At 37.1% G+C, this 25,459-nt stretch overlaps 1 protein-coding gene across 1 annotated transcript in view; it reads right to left on the bottom strand.

Moving 5' to 3' along the window:
* LOC126092749 (cilia- and flagella-associated protein 44) overlaps positions 1–25,459 on the bottom strand; it is a 668,515-nt gene that overhangs the window by 211,769 nt on the left and 431,287 nt on the right. Inside the window, exon 19 of the mRNA XM_049908475.1 lies at positions 24,889–25,181. Within this exon, the coding sequence (XP_049764432.1) occupies positions 24,889–25,181 (293 nt within the window). The remainder of the gene's footprint in view (positions 1–24,888; positions 25,182–25,459) is intronic.

Here is a 25,459-nt window from a genome sequence, read left to right as displayed (position 1 = left end):
CTTGTTCTCCACCTTCTTCGTGGGGTCAGCGTTGATCTTCCTATAGGAGTCATCATCTAGCAGGCGCTGCATCTTCTCAATGTAGTCCTTATGGGAAAGAACAACAGTGGCATTGCCTTTGACAGCAGGTAAGATAACAATCTCAGTGCACTCTCTTAGGTCATGAATGGCCACCCTCTCTCTGCTGGTAATGTTAGTCTTCGGAGGTTTAGTTCTGGTCAGAGCCCGGCAGGTTTCCCATCGCACTTATTCTGCTGCTTCAGGTGGTAATCGCGCTGCAACCTGTTCCACTCCACTGACAATGTCCGTGACCGGCGTGAACCTAGGGGTGGGAGCAAAGTCCCTTCTCCAGAACCGAAACCGCCTCATGAGTCAGCTCCATGTCAGTGAGATTGATGATCGTCTTGAATGGTGCCTCCAGCGATGGTTTATCCATTCGGGAATCATTACTGTTGTCAGAAAGTCCTCAGGCCATTCACCACTGTCATATATTTTATTACATAATCTCAATATTACTCTTATTCCATCTTAGTTCAAGAATTTTAATATTTCTTCTGGTATTGTATCTATACCTATTGCTTTGCCATTTTTCATTGCAGCTATGGCAGACTTTACTTCTTCCTTTAGGATGGTTGGTCCTTTCTCGTCATCACTTACACTGTTGTGTGATTCAAGTTCCAGAGTTTCTGGTTTGCTATTTGTGTCATATAGCTCTGTTAGATATTCTTCTTACTCAAAATTTCCACAGTAGCACTTCCTGCTCTGTTTCGTTCCCATGTCATAGTCTTTACTCTGTTGTATAGTAGGTCGTATCTTCCCTCCCTGTCCAGTTCTTCAATTTCATCACATTCCTCTTTTAGCTATTTTTTCCTAGCCTGCTCTGTTTCTCTTTGCAGTTCATTATTTAACCTTCGGTATGTCTTTCTTGCATCTTCAGTGCTCTTGTTTTTCAATTTTCTTCTCTCCTCCATCTTGGAAATCATTTCTTGTGTGACCCATGGTTTTTTTGACCTTTTCCCTTTTACATATCCTATATTTTGCTGTCATGCATTAATGATTCCTTCTTTCAGCATATTCCAGTACTCACTGGCATTATCAGGTCATTCTTTGTCTCGTAATGTGTTGAGAAACTCCTGTGACAGCATTTCTGTAATTTGTTCTTTGTTGGATCTTATCTTCTCTAGATCCCACTTCTTCACCATGGTGGCCTTCTTCAGTTTTTTCATTCTTAGTTCTATTTCTGCCATAAGTAAGTTGTGTTCACTATTAATATCTGCACCTGGTAATGTGCATTGATTCCATTCCTGTATCTTTCTTCTACCAGTATAAAATTGATTTGGTTTCTGTATTTATCCCCTGGTGATTTCCAAGTGTAGAGCCTCCTCTTGTGGTTCTTGAACCATGTGTTTGCCGCTATCAGCTGCCTTTCCCTGCAGAAGTCAATTAGCCATTCAACTCTATCATTTCTCTTTCCAAGACCATGACTGCCTAATATGTTTCCCTCTTTCCCTTTTCCCACAATGGCCTTCCAGTCTCCCATTACTATTTTGCAGCATTTTTTATTTTTGTCCATTATTCTCTCTATTACGTTAGACGTTCCTCTACAATTTGGTCATCATATTATGAAGTCGGCATATACACCTGGACAATCAGTAAATCTTTTTGTGCTCCTTTCAGCCTTACACCAATAACCCGGTCATTTGCATAGTCTACATATTCCACACATTTAGCCAATTCTTTTGTCATAATCATTCCTACTCCATTCATTCCTTTTACTTCTCCTCCTGAGTAGTACAACACATATTCATCTGACTGCAACTCTCCATGTCCATTCCATCTTACCTCAGCAACTCCCACGAGGTCCATATGATTCTTTTCCATCTCTCTTTTAAGGTTTTCTAGTTTTCCTGCTTGTAGCAGAGTTCTAACATTCCAGGTACCAATTCTTGTTTTGATTTTTTGCCTCCTTCCAAGTTGTATCCCCTGGAGACCCGAATGGGGGACTATTTTACCTCCGGACACTGATTTAACATGAGAGGAAGCCATTTTTGTGCATAGACATAGTAGAACCATAGTTGATTATGTTTCCTTTGGTGAGGGTCAATACAAGAAAATAAATGTTTATCCAGTAACAAAGTCTCTCTCTGATCATGACGCATGATTATTTAGGATAAATAACAGAGTACCTCACATTATGAATGCTCCTCAGTGAAAGTCAGTTAGAATAATTAATGACTCCAGCACAAAAGTTTTTAAGAATGGTTTCCTGGCAGGAAATTTGAATAGGACCAAATGCTAACAGAAAATGTAATCTATTCCATGATAAACTCATTTCATTATTTGAAAACAGCTTTTTGCATAAGCTGATCAGACACAACATTAAACAGGCAAGTAAAAAACCATGGATCTCTAGAGAGATTCCGGCATATTGTAAAAGGAAAAGGGGACTGTATCTGTTGGTAAGAACAAATACAGATCTTGCAATAATTGCAAACTACAAAAACTGCCCAAAATTAGTAAGAAAGGCCATCAAAAATCAAGGAAATTCACATAATGCCAAAAACAACAGACTTAAGGCTATATGAAATGTAGTGAAACAAGGGACAAGACAACCAGCCATAGAACAGGATAACATCTCTACTGAATTGAATGGAAGAGCTATAAATGACGAGTCACAGGTAGCAAATACTTCTGATAACCATTTCTCAAATATAGCAAAAAATACAGGCATAAACAGTTGAAGAGCAGATTCACAACAGTATGTTGAAGAAGTAACATTCATGAAATTCAATCATATTAGTGTATCACAAACTTCTCCTTCTGAAATTAAGAAAATTATACATTCTCAAAAAAAAATGAAAAGAAAAAAAGAGAGAGAGAATGCTTATCTGCTTTTGATGTCATAAGAGTATTAAAGATTTGTTTCCACATGATAAGCCCTGTTTTATCTAAAATATGTAATTTATCACTAATTCAAGGCATTTTTCCAGAGAGACTGAAGTATACCACTGTTGACCCCTCTTTAAGAGAGGTGATATGAGAGATGTCAATAACTAACTACCTGTTTTACTGCTCACACCAGTTTTCAAAATTTTTGAGAAGGTGATGTATTCTAGAATAGTATCACACCTTAGCAACAATAATATCATCAACAACTCATAGTTTTTGTTTCAGGTGAGTTGCTGTACCGAGAATTCCATTTACATATTAACTCACCATATTTTACAAGTTTTAAATAATAAAACAACACCAACTGGTATTTTCTGTGACCTGTCTAAGACATAAACTGTGTTAATCCAATATTCTTTTAGATAAATTGAAGTTTTACGGGACTGATGGTACAGCCAACCAATGGACAATGCCATATTTATCTACAAGAAAGCAGAAGGTTGTACTTAGTAACTCAACCAATATAGTCTGGAGGTGTCATTGTGATGGGGGAGGAATCATGTATGGGGGCTCTCCCAAGATTCAGTCTTGGATCCACTATAGTTTTTCATACAACAAGCAGAATTAGTTCTTTTCCCAGGTGATCCTAGTATTATAATCAGTCTCAGCATACATAAAGAAACAGAAGAAATGGTGAACAATCTTCTTAAATGAATCATTCATTGTCTAGTTTTCTGTGAATGGCCTCACATTCAATTTGGAAAAGACACAATATTTACAGGTCTGCATATACAGGGGTACTACACCAATGATAAATGTAACACATGGTGAGGAAATAATAAATAGGTTGGAAAGAAACTTACTGGCAGATGAAAACTGGGTGCCAGACCAAGACTCGAAATCGGGACCTTTGCCTTTCATGGGCAAGTGCTCTACCGTCTGAGCTACCCAAGCATGACTCACGCCCGATCCTCACAGTTTCAATTCTGCCAGTACCTCATCTCCTACCTTCCAAACTTCACAGAAGCTCTCCTGTGTACCTTGCAGAACTAGCACTCCTGGAAGTTTGGAAGGAAGGAGATGAGATACTGGCAGAATTGAAACTGTGAGTTGTGCTTGGGTAGCTCAGACAGTAAGAGCACTTGCCCGCGAGGGGAAAAGGTCCCAAGTTCGAGTCTCAGTCTGCCACACAGTTCTAATCTCCCAGGAAGTTTCATATCAGCACACACTCCACTGCAAAGTGAAAATCTCATTCTGGAATAGATTGGAAAGTTCAAAATTCTTGGGTGTCCATACTGATGACAATTTAAACTGGAAAAAGGACATTCTGGAACTCCTAAAACAACTTAGTTCAGCCACATTTGCACTTAGAGTCATCACAAACCTTTGAGAGAGAAATCAGAAAGTTGACATGTTTTGCACATTTTCAATCAATAATGTCACATGGGATAATGTTTTGGGGTAACTCATTTTTAAGATAGAAAGTCTCCATTGCTCAAAAACATGCTGTAAGAATAATATGTGGTACTCACCCATGATCGTCTTGCACGTATCTAGTTAAGGAGTTGGCCATTTGGCTACTGCTTCAGAGTATATTTATTCCCTCCTGAAGTTTGTTGTAAATAGTCCACTATATTTCAAAATGAACAATACTGTACATAATTACAATACTAGAAGAAAAAATTATATTCATTACTCCACAGAAAGGTTGTCTTTAACACAAAAAGGGGTGCAGAATGCTGCAGCAAAAACTTTTGATCACTTACCAGCAATATACAATGTCTAACAGACAGCAAAGTAAAATTTGAAATAAAACCGAAATAGTTTCTCCTTGATAACTCCTTCTATTCTGTAGAAGAATTCATATTACTGTAATGTGTAGTAGATGGTGGGTAGAAATTAATAACTCATATCTGTAAATATTTTTGAAAATTATGGAAGAAAAAAAATCCAAAAACTTATAAATATTCAGCATGTAGCCATATTCACAAATTAATTTGTAATGTGATGAAAAATGACTCATACTATGGCGTTATGACTTATCATGCAAAATTATCCATATAACATGAAACTAATTAAATGACACAGAAAATTAGCATGGTTTTACCACTGGAGATTGCCATCCAAGACCAGTTGCGGAAACCTAAGAATTAACAATTTTCTTTGTAAATATATGAAATTCCACAATATTTCCTATACATTTGTGACATCTGTGGTATGAGTTGTCTGCTTTAAACCCCCAGTAACTGTGATCTGGTATTATTGACTTTTTGCTCCTGATTATTAGAACATCTAGTCCCTTCTGATGTTCCATGTGTTAAAAAATGTGTTAAAACATGTGTTATATCCTCTTTGTTGTCACCATAATACAAGATAGACAAGAAGCCCACGCCTGCTACAGTAGTACAAGTTTATATGCCAACTATCTCTGCAGATGATGAAGAAATTGATGAAATGTATGATGAGATAAAAGAAATTATTCAGGTAGTGAAGGGAGACGAAAATTTAATAGTCATGGGTGACTGGAATTCGTCAGTAGGAAAAGGGAGAGAAGGAAACATAGTAGGTGAATATGGATTGGGGCTAATAAATGAAAGAGGAAGCCGCCTGGTAGAATTTTGCGCAGAGCGTAACTTAATCATAGCTAATACTTGGTTTAAGAATCATGAAAGAAGGTTGTATACATGGAAGAACCCTGGAGATTCTATAAGGTATCAGATAGATTATATAATGGTAAGACAGAGATTTAGGAACCAGGTTTTAAATTGTAAAACATTTCCAGAGACAGATGTGGACTCTGACCACAATCTATTGGTTACGAACTGTAGATTAAAACTGAAGAAAATGCAAAAGGTGGGAATTTAAGGAGATGGGACCTGGATAAACTGAAAGAACCAGAGATTGTACAGAGTTTCAGGGAGAGCATAAGGGAACAATTGACAGGATTTGGGGAAAGAAATACAGTAGAAGAAGAATGGGTAGCCTTGAGGGATGAAATAGTGAAGGCAGCAGATGATCAACTAGGTAAAAAGACGAGGGCTAGTAGAAACCCTTGGGTAACAGAAGAAATATTAAATTTAATTGATGAAAGGAGAAAATATAAAAATGCAGTAAATGAAGCAGGCAAAAAGGAATACAAACGTCTCAAAAATGAGATTGACAGGAAGTGCAAAATGGCTAAGCAGGGATGGCTAGAGGAGGCTAGAGGACAAATGTAAGGATGTAGAGGGTTATCTCACTAGGGGTAAGATAGATACTGCCTACAGGAAAATTAAAGAGACCTTTGGAGAAAGGAGAACCACTTGCATGAATATCAAGAGCTTTGATGGAAACCCATTTCAAAGCAATGAAGGGAAAGCAGAAAGGTGGAAGAAGTATATAGAGGGCCTATACAAGGGCGATGTACTTGAGGACAATGTTATGGAAATGGAAGAGGATGTAGATGAAGATGAAATGGGATATATGATATTGTGTGAAGAGTTTGACAGAGCACTGAAAGACCTGAGTCGAAACAAGGCCCCCGGAGTAGACAACATTTCATTAGAACTACTGACAGACTTGGGAGAGCCAGTCCTGACAAAACTCTACCATCTGGTGAGCAAGATGTATGAGACAGGCGAAATACCCTCAGACTTCAAGAAGAATATAATAATCCCAATCCCAAAGAAAGCAGGTGTTGAGAGATGTAAAAATTACCGAACTATCAGTTTAATAAGTCACAGCTGCAAAACACTAATGCAAATTCTTTACAGACGAAAGGAAAAACTGATAGAAGCCGACCTCGGGGAAGATCAGTTGGGATTCCGTAGAAATGTTGGAACACATGAGGCAATACTGACCCTACGACTTATCTTAGAAGAAAGATTAAGGAAAGGCAAACCTACGTTTCTAGCATTTGTAGACTTAGAGAAAGCTTTTAACAATGTTGATTGGAATACTCTCTTTCAAATTCTGATGGTCGCCGGGGTAAAATACAGAGAGCAAAAGGCTATTTACAATTTGTACAGAAAGCAGATGGCAGTTATTTGAGTCGAGGGGTATGAAAGGGAAGCAGTGGTTGGGAAGGGAGTGAGACAGGGTTGTAGCCTATCCCCGATGTTATTCAATCTGTATATTGAGCAAGCAGTAAAGGAAACAAAAGAAAAGTTCGGAGTAGGTATTAAAATCCATGGAGAAGAAATAAAAACTTTGAGGTTCGCCGATGACATTGTAATTCCGTCAGAAACAGCAAAAGACTTGGTAGTAGGGTATAAAATGAACATCAACAAAAGCAAAACAAGGATAATGGAATGTAGTCGAATTAAGTCGGGTGATGCTGAGGGAATTAGATTAGGAAATGACATACAGGGTTACTACAAATGATTCAAGCGATTTCACAGCTCTACAATAACTTTATTATTTGAGATTTTTTCACAATGCTTTGCACACACATACAAAAACTCAAAAAGTTTTTTTAGGCATTCACAAATGTTCGATATGTGCTCCTTTAGTGATTCGGCAGACATCAAGCCTATAATCAAGTTCCTCCCACACTCGGCACAGCATATCCCCATCAATGAGTTCGAAAGCATCGTTGATGCGAGCTCGCAGTTTCTTAGTAGAGGAGGTTTAAACACTGAATCTTTCACATAACCTCACAGAAAGAAATCTCATGGGGTTAAGTCGGGAGAGTGTGGAGGCCATGACATGAATTGCTGATCATGATCACCACGACCGATCCATCGGTTTTCCAATCTCCTGTTTAAGAAATGCTGAACATCATGAGGGAAGTGCGGTGGAGCACCATCCTGTTGAAAGATGAAGTGGGCGCTGTTGGTCTCCAGTTGTGGCATGAGCCAATTCTCCAGCATGTCCAGATACACGTGTCCTGTAACGTTTTTTTTGCAGAAGAAAAAGCGGCCGTAAACTTTAAACCGTGAGATTGCACAAAACACATTAACTTTTGGTGAATTGCGAATTTGCTACACGAATGCGTGAGGATTCTCTACCGCCCAGATTCGCACATTGTGTCTGTTCATTTCACCATTAATAAAAAATGTTGCTTCATCACTGAAAACAAGTTTCGCACTGAACGCATCCTCTTCCATCAGCTGTTGCAACCGCGCCGAAAATTCAAAGCGTTTGACTTTGTCATCGGGTGTCAGGGCTTGTAGCAATTGTAAATGGTAAGTCTTCTGCTTTAGCCTTTTCCGTAAGATTTTCCAAACCATCGGCTGTGGTACGTTTAGCTCCCTGCTTGCTTTATTCGTCGACTTGCGCGGGCTACGCGTGAAACTTGCCCGCACGCGTTCAACCGTTTCTTCGCTCACTGCAGGCCGATCCGTTGATTTCCCCTTACAGAGGCATCCAGAAGCTTTAAACTGCGCATACTATCGCCGAATGGATCTTTGTTGAACTTCGTCCTGGAGTGTCATTGCACTGTTATGACTGACTGATGTAAGTGCATTTCAAGCACGACATACGCTTTCTTGGCTCCTGTCTCCATTTTGTCTCACTGCGCTCTCGAGCGCTCTGGCGGCAGAAACCTGAAGTGCAGCTTCAGGTGAACAAAACTTTATGAGTTTTTCTACGTATCTGTAGTGTGTCGTGACCATATGTCAATGAATGGAGCTACAGTGAATTTATGGAATCGCTTCAATCATTTGTAATAGCCCTGTACTTAATGTAGTAAAGGAGTTTTGCTATTTGGGGAGCAAAATAACTGATGATGGTTGAAGTAAAGAGGATATAAAATGTAGACTGGCAATGGCAAGGAAAGCGTTTCTTAAGAAGAGAAATTTGTTAACATCGAGTATTGATTTAAGTGTCAGGAAGTCGTTTCTCAAAGTATTTGTATGGAGTGTAGCCATGTATGGAAGTGAAACATGGACGATAAATAGCTTAGACAAGAAGAGAATAGAAGCTTTCGAAATGTGGTGCTACAGAAGAATGCTGAAGATTAGATGGGTTGATCACATGACTAATGAGGAGGTATTGAACAGGATTGGGGAGAAGAGGAGCTTGTGGAACAACTTGACTAGAAGAAGGGATCGGTTGGTAGGACATGTTCTGAGACATCGAGGGATCACCAATTTAGTATTGGAGGGCAGCATGGAGGGTAAAAATAGTAGAGGGAGACCAAGAGATGAATACACTAAGCAGATTCAGAAGGATGTAGGTTGCAGTAGATACTGGGAGATGAAGAAGCTTGCACAGGATAGAGTAGCATGGACAGCTGCATCAAACTAGTCTCAGGGCTGAAGACCAAAACAACAACAGACAGCAGTTCAAGTGGTATGTGTGTGATACTGCCTGCCCTCAGTTTCTGCAAGAGAAATGCATGGTTGACCAGATTGAAAGCCTTTGCAAGATGTAACAAAATGCCCACAGTGCTCTTTTCTTCATCTATATAATTATAGCTGTTGTGCATGAATTGTGTGACAGCTGTTGTGATGTGATCTTTTTGAAATCCACGTTGTGTTTCTGCAAGATTATTTTATGTGAAATATGGCACTCATATGTGCCAGCATCAAAGAGTCAAAAATGATCCTAAGTCTAGGTAACAATGATATTGGTCTGTTGTTTGTTGCTTCCTTCTTTGATCCTTTTTATGTATGCTCTTGCATTGCTCCTTTTCAGTGCATTGGTAAACATACCGCCTTTGACGATACAATGGATGAGACATGCAACTGGTTAAACCACCACATTTGAGCGTTTTTAAATTACTGTGCAGGAAAGACCATCCCAACCACTTGAGTGTTTGCTTTTTAACTGTAGAGTTATTTTGTTTATTCCTTGTTCTACTACGTCCTCAAATTCAAAGCCCTTACGTGTTGTGTAGTAGTGTACTGAGTTGTTGAGAGGATCTGTGTCTGGAATTATGGTGCCAATTGGGGAGATAAAATGCTTGCTAAGAACGTTACGAACAGATTTTTGATCTTGCATCTGTGGATCACGTGTGATATTTAGTGCCTTCCAATACATGTTCATTGATGTTTCACAGCATTTATTAATGAGGTTCCAGCAGGCATGGATTTCATTTGCTGACTGTACTACAGATTCAGTGTGAGCTCGTTTTCTAAAAATTAGCAGTTCTGATATGAAACTTTGCTTGGCATTTGCATATTTTTCTTTGAAAATGTGCAGCCCAGATGATATGTACACTATACAGAGGGTATGGATATTTTGTTTGAGCTTGATTAATCTAGCTGGTAATTTGAACGTAATTCTTTTTTCCACTGATAGGGAATTGTTCTTATTTTAGTTGGTCAACAAGAATCAGATTGCCTCAACAGAATAGAACTGAATTAATCCCATTTATTATTTGATTCTTCTAACTAGTAGACTCCCTCCCAATTCTCCCTAGTTAGTGTATTTTTCTATGTGATTGTGTTTGTAGTGATTAGGCTTGACTTCTGTTGAAATATTTTTGCATTTTCTGAAGGATCCACATTTAGGTAATCAGTTTCCTGGCAATGATATCAGAGAAGTGGAATTCTATAAATGTAATATAGTGTACTTATGTAGCAATATTGTCTAAGTACAGTACATATCAAACAGTCACTGGAACCTCTCGCAAGAATAAAATATCTAGGAATGTCTTTTCAGGGTGATTTATAATGGACTGAGCATCCAAATTTAGCCAAAGATAAGGCAGAGGGCCAGCCTGCGATACAGAAAAAAATCATAAAGAAATGCTTTCCCTACACAGAACACCACTGCTGAAACATTTGTTTGACCAGTTCTTCCTCATTATTATTCAGCCTGTGACATATATCACATTTTGTTAATGGATGAGGAGGAGAAGTTTGAGGGAAGAACTGCACACATCATCACGAGTTTTTTTAGTCTGTACCAGAGCACCACAATAATGATCAAAAATTCTAATAAAAGAAGTTCAAGAGAAACCCACTGTCCACTGCAGAGTGCCTTACCCTCAAAATCTGAGAGCCTACATGCCAGTATACATCATCATAACCTATTACTTCTCAAAACATATATCATGTAATTAGCATAAAAAACATTAAAACATTTAAGGCAAATACAGCTCTTTGGGTGTGTGTGTGTGTGTGTGTGTGTGTGTGTGTGTGTGTGTGTGTGCAGTGGTGGCAGAGGGAACTGGCTGGTGGTGAAAGGAAGAGGAATGGGGGAAGGATACCAATGATCTTTCTCCCGACTCACCATCCATAAATGGAGACGCAATGGAGGGTACAGGTTTCTGGCACACCATGTACAATTCACGACCCATTTTGTACTGCTTGACAGTAGACAGATGCAGAAGGAAATGTAGATATAAATGCCACATTGAATGCTAACTTCTTATTACCTAATCAGGATACCAGTGCTAAGTGCATTGTGATCTGGCTGCCACATCATGTTGAGTTACCAACACAGCACTCCTCTTTCTGAACTCAGTATTTCTGATTGTTGGAAGTGATGAGTCCTTCTGTTATTCTAGTAAACAGTGCAGATACAAAAATTATTTGATTGCTTTTGTAACTTTCAAACTTTTCTGTAGATGAATTACTTTTTTAACTTTTGTTATTCTGTATATGAATTATTGCACAAATTGCTACTGTGACAAGAAATTATACCTTCTAGTAGTTTCTGACAGAAATTTGGCTATTTGTTAATCAACAGTGCTGTCTTTGTTAGAATTATTATTTTCTTAAGTATAATCAAGTAAATATCAGTGAAACTGATGGTAAACCCGGGATTATTACTTTACTGTAGAACTCTGAAAAACTGTCCTTATTAATGGTAAAATAGTCAAACACCACATGTCTGGCTCATCTATTTGATACACTGGGATGGAGTGTAATTTTGTTCCTCAGTCCTGTCACAGAACTGAGTCGAAATGGAGTGTTAATTTATTTATTTTGGGTTTATTCCATCCCATTATGGAATATATTGTCCATGGTCATCTATTTTATAAAATTAACTACTCTCCAAACCCACTAGTAAAATACAGACAATAGTGCTTCTGCTCTTGCTAGCACACTACTTCTCCATCACAATCTCTTCAGTGCTAGAGGCTTGCAGGAAGCTGGAATCCTTCTTGATTTTACATATTGACCAACTTCAGTTCTCCTTTCAAGACCAATCTATTTAAGCTTCTTCACACACTGAGTTCATCATTGTTCAATATATATGTCACAATCATATCACAAATGTTTGGATACAAATATCTTGGACAAGAAGGATCATTTTTGACAATCAAAATGACCAAGAATGTAGGACACAATGACAATTTTAAAACTTCTTTTGTTCTTGCTTCTACAATGTTTATATTTTTATTATGAGCACCATTCTTCCATAACTGTAACACTCCTCCAAATTGCAACATCTAAGAACAACATAACTATAACACACTTCTAAGCGGCAACATCTAAGAGAAAGTGGACTTGCTAAACTTGTCGTCCTGTGTGTTTTCTCCTATGGGTTATCTAATTATTTATAACTAATTAAATGGCTCTCAATGTATTTCTTGTAGCTACCCTATGTACTTTTATAGTATTTAGGATCAAGAATTTATTTATTTATTTATTTATTTTTTTTATTTTTTTTATTTTTTTTTTTTTTTTGGGAAATCGTCCCTAGATTTAAACTCTTCTGAATGAGCAGTTTCCCATTTCATCACATCACCCTCCATGTAACTAAGTGCAAAATCTATTTCCTTAGAATTTTCCCACCTCTTTGATAATTATCTAGTGAACACTCATAAAAATTAGGTTAGATGTACTTCACCATTTGGTTAATAAACTATTTTGACAAATTCATCCCATTCCCTAGCTGAAGTCCTTCTATTAAATCTCCAGAGAATCCATTATTATATTTAACATGCCTTTTGCTTACTACTTCTTTTGTTTTTTCCAGTTCTGGCAGAATTTTTTAAATTCCTTTTCATTTTTAACTAAATGTTCTGAAGAATTAGGGGTACATACAGTTTAGTCAATTCTCTAGAGTGGAGTAGAGTTTTATTGGTCCTGGTAATCATACAGCACACAAATAGCACATTCTGATGTAGGAAAAGTCAATGTATAACAAAATATAATGGTAAATATGTATTAATTTAATTATTTCTGCATTATTTATTTCATTTATGGATTTATTTAACCTGGCAAGATTAGGGCCATCAGGCCCTCTCTTACATCTAACCAGGCACTCTACTTATTTTACTTTCATATGTTTTATTAGGCATGTTAAACTACATCTAGAGTTTATATTCATAGATGATAAGTACTGCTATAATTAGACATTATGATAGAGACAGATTTTAGATAGGAGGGCTAGCAGCATGGGGTATGAGGGAGACTGATGGTGAAGGGAGGAGAAGAATAGGGACATTATGAAACATCATCAAGGAAATAAAGGAAAAGAAGATTGTGTGGCTAATGGAGATAGATGAAGAGGAAGAAGAGAAAGAAGCAAATAGACACTAGCTTTGCCATTTGACAGAGGGGAGGACTAGCCTCGTACATTAATTATTTGGGAAACATTATGAGGATGATAGTAGGAAATGCTTCAATTTCTTGTTAAAAGCAGCAGGGGATTGAATTTTGCACAAGGTAAGGGCAGTTTGTTCCAGAGGCAGACAGCAAAAACTGAGAAGGAGTTTGAAAAAGTTTTATTTTTGTGAGTGGGCACAGTTAGGAAACTAAATAATAGTGACCTTGTGTTTCAGTTATGATGGCATGAAAGGTATCTGATCTCTGAAGCACGGTACTGGGGTGCTTGCACAATGAGGAGCCAGTGAAGTAGACATAGAGTGTGGTAGTCATGCAGTTTGTCTGGTCGCAGCCACCCTAGCTGGGAGTATGAAGCACTAACATGGTCATACTGGTGAATGTTGCAGGTGTAATGCACACAGACATTCATGGTTAGTTCTAACCACCTTTGTTTTCACAAGTCATGCATTGTTGAATTACATCACAATAGTGGAAGTTCGGTAGAATGAGTGCCTGCATGAGCTGGCAATTCATGTCCTGTGGAAATACGTTCCAAAACTTTTTGAGAGCACAGAGACAAGTGGACATCTTGTGGCATACTGCGACCGTATTCTCTGCCCAGTTGAGATGCTCATCCAAAGTTACACCCAAGTTCTTAACTGTTTTCTGATATGGTATTGGAATAACATCGAGCAGAATAGGTGGCAGCCATTCGCGGAAGTCTGAACTTATTTATTTCTGATGAGCTATTAAGATTACCTGTGTCTTTTTTGCATTTAGTTTAAGCCCCAGGTTTTTTGCACATGTCACCACTGAAGACAGATCATCATTCATTTGAGCAATTCCAGTATTTGTATCTTCAGGTCAGATGCATAGGTAGAGCTGGATGTTGTTGGCATAGAAATGATATTTACAGGAGGACAGAACCAATAAAATATCATTGACATATAAGGAAAACAAAAGTGATCCTAAGACTGATCCTTGTGGTGCTCCTGAGAAGACATGTTTCCAGGAAGACTTTTCATTTACACAGACAACACAGTGCTGTCTGTCTTTTAAGTAGCTTTCAAACCATCTCATTGCACTATCTGAGAAATTAAGCTGTTGCATTTTTCTGACCAATATGTCAAAGTTAACAGTGTCAAAAGCTTTGCTGAAGTCTAGTAGTGTCAATATTGTTGCCTTTTGACTGTCTATGGCATACTTCAGGCATCAGTTACTTTAATTAGAGCAGTGTTTGTGCTGTGGTGTTTATGGAAACCAGATTGAAATTTATCATATAGGTTGCATTCATGCAGGTGTTCAGTGATTTGATCATGAACAATGTATTCAAGTGCTTTGGAAACAGCAAGCAGTATGCTAACTGGTCAGTAATCATTAGGCAGTCGCGGGTTTTCAATCTTAGGGATAGGTCAAATTATGCTTCTTTTCCACGCAGTAGGGTATATTCCATTCACGAGGGAAAGATTAATTATGTCAGTTAAGACAGGTACTAAGATGTTGGCAACATTCTTAATCATTGTTATACTGATACTGTCATTGCCTACGGCATCAGAAGAGATTCTCATTATTGTGTTTTTTGCCGTATTTACTGTTACATGTTTTAGATGGAAGGTATCATGGTTAGTTATCTAGTTAGGGGATTCTTGTGGTCGGTATTTATCAGCCATATGGGTATTCAGAGGTGCAGAGAAGTATTCACTTAATTCATTCGTTTAGACGTGAAAAGCAGTTTCTGATTTTGCCTTTCCGACCCCCAAGCTACGGAGATTCGTCCATAGAGTCATGGGCTTCAGATCGCTACATACAAGGGAGCAAGCATGCCCAATTTTAGCATTGCAAATGCATTGTTTCACTCTGTTCTGTAGCTTTCTACATTCTTCGAAACGCTCATGTTTTGGATCTGCCTTGAAACGCCTTTGGGCAGAATCCCTATTATTCATAATTTGATGTAATTCAGTTGTCAGCCATGGAGCAGGAGATTTTCTTACACAGATTGTGCATACAGGTGCGTGTTTGATGTAGAGGGCAGTGAGTTTATCAGGAAGTTCATTAATTTTGCCATCGATTATAGGTTCTCTGATTATTTGATGCCATGAGATTTCTGAGCATTTGGCTGTTAGAGCGTCAAGATCAATACGTTTCATATTCCTACAAGTTATGTAATGCAATTTGATCTTTGGGGGCTGCACAGACTAGGCCTGGAATATTACATCATGTGCTGAAAGGCCTGGGGCCAAGGTTTGACCAACATCTCTTAATTTGTCAGTCTGTTTTGTTGCGATTATGTCTAAGAGTATGACTGTGTCCTGCATGGTGTGTAGGTTGTAATAGAAGAATGTTCATAAGAATGTTCATGCTATTGCAACCAAACAATCTTCTTGGGTTTATTGTGGAGGGAGTGTCTCTTAGCAGGTCTACGTTCATGTCTCCCATTATGATGACATATTTTTATTGACACTGAAGCGAATGTAATTCTGACTGAAAGGAACTCATTGGGCTTATTTTTGGTGGCTTGTACATGACACCAGTCAAGCACTTCCAACTTTGTATATTTATTTCAGTAAACATGAATTCAGCCTCTTTTTCTTCATCAGGGTTTGACATACATAAAACTTTCGCTTTCAGATCTGTTCGTATATATGCTCTGACCGCGACATCTCACTTTTTTTATCTGTCTGCCCTAAGAATGTGTACCCTGGGAGATGCAGAGGATACGTGTGGTTTTAACCACATTTCAGATAAGAGGATTATGTGGTAGTTTAGTTGGTTGAAGAGGAGGCTAAGTTCTTGGTAATGTGGTGATAACGACTTGATGTTGCAGTACGCTACTGAAAGCTCTGACCCATTCCACTGAGCAGCCTGGAGTAGGGTAGTAGACTGGTTTGTCCCTTTGTTAGGCACTACCTGCCACGAGGGGCACTTGCCACTGCTTCCGTGAAGTGACATTCCACAGGGATGTCCAAGATTTTGCATCCCCTGTTTATGACTCTGCGAGTGCAGAAAGAAAGGCAATAGCAAGAGATCTCCTCAGGTTGCAGGTGCAAGGAGAATATGACCAAAACAGTGACGACTGTGTGTCACCGTGTATCCTCTGTCGTAAGAGATGAAATGTAATTAGTGTATTTGAAACAGCTTAGAATTAAATTGAAATTGATTAAAGTGATACTGATAGTGATTTTTGTTACGAACAATTTAAACCGAAGAGGTGGGTAATTAATGAACTAAAGGAGAGACTAATAACTGCAGTGGTACTATTACAGAATGGAAGAGAATAAACTGCGCAAATAAAAATAGTATCAGCAGTAACTAAAATTAAGTAAATGTTAGAGCTACAGGTACAAACAATAATATAAAGTTAATAGAATTACAAAAACAATTAGTTGAAGGTATAAATATGGGGATAATTAAAAAGTTAATACAATTACAAGACAGTATATCTGAGTATAGGGGATGTTACAATTTGCAAATGGTGTTACGTTTGCACTTTTGGCTCGAGTAGTTTCACTTAATATTATTCAGTTCTGTCATGTTTGTAACTGTCTTCTTTCCAGCTGTTGTCTTCATGATTACTCTGTCATCCTGAGTCTGAAGACCAAACTGGGTATGGCACTGTTTAAAATCTTTAGCCATTCTCATGTCAGATCTTCCCTTGTTGTAAGCCCTGTCCTTGCTAATCTCTTCTTCTGGGTAAAGATACCTGCCTTTTTTCAGTATGAGAGAAATTTAACTATTATTGGATGAGGTTTGTTAGCATCTAGTAGTTTTCTTCCCACCTGATGGCTCCTGTCAATGTCTGCCTTAGTCACTTCAACACCTAATTTTTCACATGCAGCCCGTTTAAGCAGTTTGTCTGTGTCTTCTTCCTTATTTTCTGTTACACCAGACAGTCATAGACTATTTTGCCTTTGGTACTGTTCTAGTTTGTCTGTTGTGCCAGATAGTTTTACTTCCAAATCTCATGCCTTTTTCTCATACTCATACACAGATTTTTTAATGCTGTAATTTCAGCAGTATTGGCCTCAACAGTTTCATGCACTTTGGCCAATACTGTTGCCGTTATTGTATCTGATATAGTGCCTGCTATCAGATTGAGATTGTTTCTATGGTGAAGTGCAGCGTTTACCTCAGAGCAGACCAGCTCCGCTATACCTGGACCACACATTCCGCCAAGAGCAGGCCCGCCACAACTGTTGCTTCCCTGCTGCTGCATGCACTGCTGTTGAGTCTACTGTTTACCATTTTTCCAGCATAGATATTGGCGGAGCACAGAAAAAATAGCACTGCTGCAAGGAACACAGTAGTTTATACAATTTCCACTGGCACTAGACAACACTACCTGCAAGAGCACCTTCGAATTCAACTAAATTTCACGAGCCAAACTTAACACATGTTACACTGCAGCTGCCGTCCTATTCATATATTCAAATGATAACTGAGTTACAATATACAAAGCAAATATTGTACAAAACTAAAGAGTAGATATTTTAAAGCAGAAAGAGCATGTACTGTAATGGCAGATTAATATTTGTATTACAGCAACATTTACATGGTAAATCATTAAAGTTCTAGTAACATTTTATGGTACATCACTAAGGGAAAGACACATATCATTAGTGAGCTTCCTGAAGGAACTCGTGGAGGCTATAGAAGCAGTGATGAGTCAAATATGCCTTAGCAGTTGGCTTGAAATTTGCCAGGTCATTTACTGATTTAATTTGTGGGGGAAGTTTATTATAAATAACTTTCCCATAATACAGGGTTCATTTTTTATTCAGGGTGGTGTTGGTGGCCTCTAAATATATGTTTCATTTTTGCCTGGTGTTATAGCACTGGATATTTTCATTTTTATGGAAGAAAGTGGGATTTTCCATTGAATATTTTTTCAGAGACGCTGTTATCTCTTACACATATATACATGGAAATGGGAGGATTTCCAGCTTTTTAAAAAGTGGTCTACAGGTTTTGTTTCATTTTATACCTTCCATTATTCTTATAATTCTTTTTTGTAGTCTAAATAGCTTTTGGCCAAGAGAAGAATTACCCCAGAAAATAATTCCATATCTTAGTTGTGGGTACATACAGTCATAATAGACAGTTTTCAGAGAATCAATGAGGCAACATCCCTCTAATATTCTCATTAAGTAGCATGTAGTGCTTAATTTCTAACAAACTTTTCAATATGCAACCTCCATTTTAGATTTTCTTGGAGCCATACTCCCAAGAGCTTAATGTTGTCTACATACTGAAGGTCTTTGTCAGATAATTGAATGTGAATAGTTTACTCACCTTTTTTCACATTATAAAACGTTAGTGCTACTGTCCTACTTCCATTTATTACCAATTTGTTGTGACTTAACCAGTTTTCAGTGTTGTTCAATGTCTCTGTTGGAGACTTCTGAAGCATTTCCATTTATTTCCCACCCACTAGCACACTTGTATCATCAGCAAACTGGATGATATTCTCACGGAATTTATTTAGATCATTCACATATAACAGAAATAGAAGAGGTCCCATAACTGAACCTTGTTGCACTCCATATTTAATGGTTTCATAGTTTGAATAGTGGTGCGTGAGTTTGATGAAATTTTGATGTTGCACATCAACCACTGTTTTCGACTGCTTAGGTATGACTTTATCCAGTCGCTAGATGACCCTCTAATCCCCATGTTGTCAAGCTTAGGCAATAGTTTTGTGTGATCTATGATATCAAAAACCTTAGAGAGATCTAGACATATTCCAGTGACATTTTTGCCATTATCCAGTTTCTGAAGTACTTCACTTAATAGTTCAAAAATTGCTGTATCAGTTGATCGACCTTTCCTGAAACAATGTTGTGCTGTGGATAGTATTTTTTGCTCTTCCAAAAAATCTACTGCTCTTCTTAGAAAAAAATTTTCTATGAGTTTTGAGAATACATACCGGGCCCGCAGTTAGCTACTTCATCCTTTTTAACTCTTTTGAATAGTGATTTGAGCTTAGCTCTTTTTGGCATGATGGGAAAATTGCAGTTTGAAAGGAACTATTATAAAGGTGAGCTAATGGTTCAATAATGAGGTCTCCACATTTTTTTATAAGACTGTCTGGGATGCCACTTATTCCAGAGGAATGATTCACTTTTAAAGTTCTGACAGGACTTCTTTCTGGGTTTTTGGAAAGAGAAACAGTGAAGTAGAATTTATGTTGGTATTTAAAGATGATACTGGGCAGTTTGCATTGCAAGGTTTGACTTCAGTGATTAAATGCTCACTTGTATTGCTAAAATAAGTATTGAACACATTTGCTATTTCTTTAGGACCATTAATTTCTTTGCCATTACAATTCAATTTAATCTTGGAATTTTGAGGAGAAACATTGTCAGTTTGCTGTTCCACTATACTCCATACAGCCTTAATATTGTTATTTGAGTTATTTATATAACAGTCATTTGCCATTACTTTAGCTTCTTTGATCACTTTTCTAAGTATAATTTTATAATTCTTTAAATATGCAAGGATTCATTGGATACCATCGAAGACTTGGAGGTCTCATATAATCTTTGTTTTTCAGCAAATGACTTTTTTATACCTGTTGTCAACCAGCAATTTTTGCTGTTGAGCCAACTACACTTAATTTTCTGATTTTTAACTGGAAATGACATGTTAAAATAATGTGTAAATATATCCATAAGTATGGTGAACTTCTCATCTGTGTTTTTGTATCTGTACATGTCAGTCCATGTCTCCTTCTTCAGTAAATTCCTCAAGTATTCAATGGCTGAAGGTTATTCCTATTTTTATTGTTTCTGTTTGTTTAGTTAAGTTCAGCATTGAAGATAGTTCAAGAATCTGTGCATAGTGGTCACTGAAACCCGTGTTGAAGTTTCTAGCTGCATACTCATGGCTTTCCTTGTTTATCAGTATCATATCAATAGTGGTGCTGGATACACTTGTAACTCTGGTAGGGGAATTTATAATTGGGAGCAGGTTGTATGTTGCACAAATAGCCATAAGGTCACCTCTATCTTTTGAAACTTTGAAGGTCATCTCTATCTTTTGAAACTTTGTTTAAGTCTCCGCATATTATAACTGTTTTGTTTAGGTCCCTGATACTGTCAAGACTACCTTCATGTTGGTTAAAGAATATTTTTATGTTTGAGTTTGGACTTCTTTACAGGCAAATGATGATTGTTTTTATTGAGGTTAGTTCTACAGTAGAAATTTCAAAATCACCTTCTTTTCCTAACTTTTCAAGAGATTTTAGGCAGCAATAGCTGATACTGTTTTTCACAAATATACATGTTCCTCCATCTGTAGATATTTTTCTACAGAAATGAGATGTCATAATATAACCCTGTATACTTATGACTGCTAACATCTCAGCAGTTAGCCAATGTTCACTAAAACACATTACAGATACTCACTTTAATTGATCTGACAGTAATACTTCTAGCTCTTTAATTTTATCTCACGATGACTGCACATTTTAATGGACAATTATACACTTGGGATTTCTGCTTGGCATATCTGATTCATCACTTACCTTGATTTGTTTCTGCATTCCTTTCGTTTTAATCTGAAGAACACTTCTGGGATGAACTATGGAGTTGCTGTCTTCATCTACGGCCAGTTCATCTTGTATCTTCTGCTTGACTGTGTCATATATTCATTCCCCCAAACTAACAAAAGTAGGCTGGGGACTAAGGGTAACAATCGAATCCCTAGACTGCTCTAATATGTTCAACCTTATCTGGGTGTCTGAGATTTGCTCACTAATATTATTAAACTCCCACTTCATAAAGTCTTTCATTTGTTTCTAGTCATTATTTAATTCACAAAATTGCTCATTGATCTAATTTCATACTAAATCACATTGATTGTTCGCCTCTGTATATAACTCCCTTTTTTAAGTATTTATAGCCGTCTACAATTCTGAATTATTGGTATTACTATTAGTTATCTTATTGCTTTAATCATTTTTTAATTCATCACTAGAGGTTTTAAAATCATTTCTTAATTAATTTTTAATTCATTACTAGAGGTTTTTAAGTTGTTTCTTAATTCTTAGTTAATTATTGCAGAACTCTCCTTCTTTAAATACTTTTGGTAAATTGCTCTCCACAATATGAGTAACCACAGGCATACAATAAATTCAACAATAAACTATGAAGAAGAACCAAATCATGAACTTGTACTACTAAAGAAATAAAATCACTCATCATTAAACAGCACAATGATGAGTTACGATCACACAACCACAATCAAAATAATAGAAAAACAAATAGTTTATCTCAGATACAGCTCATCAAAGCTGTGCTGAAGTGATGGTGAGAAGGTAATGAATTGCTGATTCCATCTTGTCAGCTGACTCAAATGTATTGCTAAGTTGGAACAGCAGTGGATTGTGGTGAGGCAGCATATTAGGGTGTTGCCCTTGTGTCATACTGAAGCTGTGGTGACAGTCAGAGATGGTACAAACTGCTATCATCGTTATTTCAACTCATAGACTGATCAAACTTCTTCCAAGTTGGAATCCACCATAGCCAAAAATAAATGTCAATTGGTTGACTGCATACACTTTCCTCTCTTTATTCACAGGCAGTGCTTCTTTTAATAGTGCTTACACTGCAAATTACTGGTGGCTGTTGACACTCATTGTCAAAGACAATGGCATATTTCTCCAATTTCTTCTTGATAAATTTCTTAAAATTCTTCTTCTTTTTGTTCTCTAACACCATTATATTTGCATCCATCACTAGGGCACAAAAATTAAGTGTAAATTTTTACTCAGTCCTGTTGAAGAACAGAGCCAAACTGGAGCGTTAATTTATTTATTTTGGGTTTATTCCATCTCACTATGTGATGTATTCTCTGCGGTCACCTATCTCATAAAGTTAACTACTACCCAGACCCACAAGTTATATCTGGACAATTGTGCTTCTGCTCTTGCTAGCAGATTTCTTCTCCTTTACAGAGTCCCCAGTGCTAGAGGCTGGAAGAAAGCTGAGTCCTTCTCAGTTTTACATATTGATCTGCAATATGTCTTCTTACAACAACAATATATTTAAGCTTCCTTATACAATGAGCTAATTGTTATCAGATATGTTTATTACAATTTATCACAAATCTTTGGATGCAAATATCTTGCACAACGAGAATATTTTTTGACAACCAAAATGACCAACACCACTATAGATGTTGTGTATGCCTTTGTTCCATGGCCACAACATCACCTTAAGCCATGATGTCTAAGAACAAGCAAACAACAGCAGGTGGACATGCTGAACTCATCATCCTGTCTTGCAGATATGTTGCACCTATGTACCCCAAATTAATTGCATATGCAATGGAACTTTGATTTTACATTCTACGATTTTACGTTGTTCTATGCCTTAAATTTGTGTCCCTTGAGAGGGGGGGGGGGGGGGGGGGGGGACGGATTTCAATGTGTTAGATACTGATGCTTTTCACCGTACTTCACAATTTTCAGTTTAAATCACCACTTTCATCAATTTTTCCTTTTTTCTGGGCGAGCACAAAGGAAAAAATCTCTCACAAATGTACACTTTGAGATATAATTTGTTGTCATAGTATATCAGAAAATAGCTCAATTACCTTGTACCCAGACACCAGTTTCAATTTTTCAACGAGTTTTTACTTGCTGTTACACATCTGTGGTTTTTTAAGAACTGATGAAATTCATTAGCACAAATTATTACATAAACATTGTATTGTACATTTAATTTCCTTCACTTATATAGATTTTATACAATGTATTGTTGGAGGTTTTAATATCTTCCTTGTTCTGCATTTTCAACAATTTTGTGTTTTTTAACTTTGGATTGCATGAAACTTAAAAAAATAGGAGTTTCACTTTTAATGAACTATTTCTCTGACAATATGCTATCCAAAACCTAACTGCTAATAAAAACATTAATTAAATGCCATGATCACCCTTCATCATTTAGAAGGACCGAGAGTGTGATCCATCATTTTCCTCAAAGTGATGTGTTACGTCTCACAGGATAGCTCACTGTACTACACAATGTATACCCTCTTGATGTTCCCTTCACAGAAATATCTGAAGCTTCATTTATCTATTTATTCTGTTGAAAGTATTCTTTGTAACATCTGACGAAGAACAAATTTCTTGTAGTTGGTGGACACATTGGTGCCCACATAAGCCTTGCAGTGACAGCAACTCCACACTCCTTGAAGCTCATTTTCTGCAATTCTGGCATTCAGTAGAGCCATACCAAGAAAATGTAATATTATGTGAAGCTATCATTTTAGTTTCATTTGCATTATCTGAGGTTAGTCACTTCTGAATAACTGGTAATTCACTGAGTAACTGATATAGCATGTCAAGAATCAAGCAACAACAGCACATAAAACTAAACTCCCACAAGAAACTACTTACAAACAACAAGAGCACATGAGAAGCATGTGTTATAACAGTAATTTCAAACCCAGACAGATGGAAAAAGTGTGGTACTGAACACCAAGCTCTGGAGATGGCCTCTAGAGGTCTTTAACTACTGATAAACATCAAGGTAAGCTACATAGTCAACCTAAAAATGTGATTTCATACAGTAATCACCAGTAAACACAGGGTTAATAATCAGTATCGATCTTTTGATACACGCCAGTAGTATAGTGTTCTTTCTTTGTTGATGGTCCACAACACCTGCTGTTCTGCATTCATTTCTTAATGTAGTGACTCAGGAAAAGAATAAATATGGTATCAGTTAAGTTGATATTTTGGGGCCATTCACCATGAGTCATTATTTCATGCAGTGCAATTAATCTCCATTTCACTATATGTGAGAGATGGTGATATGTGAAAGATGGCAGGTATCCATGCCATGGCTTATTTCATGGTGTTTTTGTAATCCAGAGCGTTCTATTACATTGTATATATGTGATGGAGATTCATTTATCAATTATGATACACTTATGTATTTGTGTTCATTGTGACCCAAAGTTAGCCACTGATAATGCTGGTAAATGTGTCATAGCCATACAGTGACAATTTATAATGAAGCAATCTGACCTTCTCATGGAATTAAATACTGTTTTCTATGGTCAACAGTGGGTTCAACAGCAGTGAGGCAAAAAAAAAATATGTATGTGGATCTCCCCTACACAATACAGCACTGTGTGTGTGTGTGTGTGTGTGTGTGTGTGTGTGTGTGTGTGTGTGTTTGAATGCTGACTGTGTCTGCCTCATTTATTCCACTACATGATTATCAGACTATATTGCTTTGAAACCTCTAATGCTTAGAAGCTAATTAAAATCTCATTGTTTCACATTAATATATAAGAGTAAGCACCAATACTAAAACAACTAGCATTTTTTCAGCCTGAAAAAATTTCAGTTTGCAAATCAGTTTTATTACTGTTTGTTTGTATTCAGTTTTTAAAATTTCATCGTTTCACATTAATATATAAAAGTAAGCAGCAATACTAAAATAACTAGCATTTTTCCAGCCTGAAAAATTTCTATGTTTGCAAATCAATTTTATTACAGTTTGTTGATATTTAGTTTTATGATATAATTGGACTCGAAACACCCAAAAACTCAAAATTTTACCTGGATTCTCTGAAAGACTTGAATTCCTCTTCCACAGAAGTTGACTGTTTGTCATCATCCTGTAACTCTGTCACCTTTGCGATGTCATATTGTGTACTCATTGTGTAACAACGTGACATTAAATTTGCTAGAGATGAACTGCTTGATTCAGTTCTTGCAGCTTCATTATCTTCAGTTAACAGTATTTCAAAGGTGACATCTAGTACTTCGTTTGTAGTGGATGTTGCATTTACTTCATCAACAACTTGTGTTTCTTGGGGTACAGTATGGGTTTCAGACTCTCCTTCTTTCAACTGCCAAATCATGAAGAAATAATACTCTATAAGCACATGAATTTATGGACAGTGAAATTATTGTTCATATACTAAGCTATGTACTAGATATATTGTTGGCTCAAACAAATACTGCTCATCACATATTTTATTCATTGCCCTACATGAACGGAAAGCATCAGCTTGTTTTCTGTTGTAAACAAAATTATTTTTAAAGCAGAACTTTACATGCCCATTCAATAGAGCAGTCTGTATTAGTCTAGCAGGGTATTTGGTTTATTGGTGTGTATAGCTAAGGA

Source organism: Schistocerca cancellata, chromosome 7, assembly GCF_023864275.1.
Source record: "Schistocerca cancellata isolate TAMUIC-IGC-003103 chromosome 7, iqSchCanc2.1, whole genome shotgun sequence".
NCBI classification, from domain to species: domain Eukaryota; kingdom Metazoa; phylum Arthropoda; class Insecta; order Orthoptera; family Acrididae; genus Schistocerca; species Schistocerca cancellata.
This window is presented reverse-complemented; position numbering and strand designations above follow the sequence as displayed.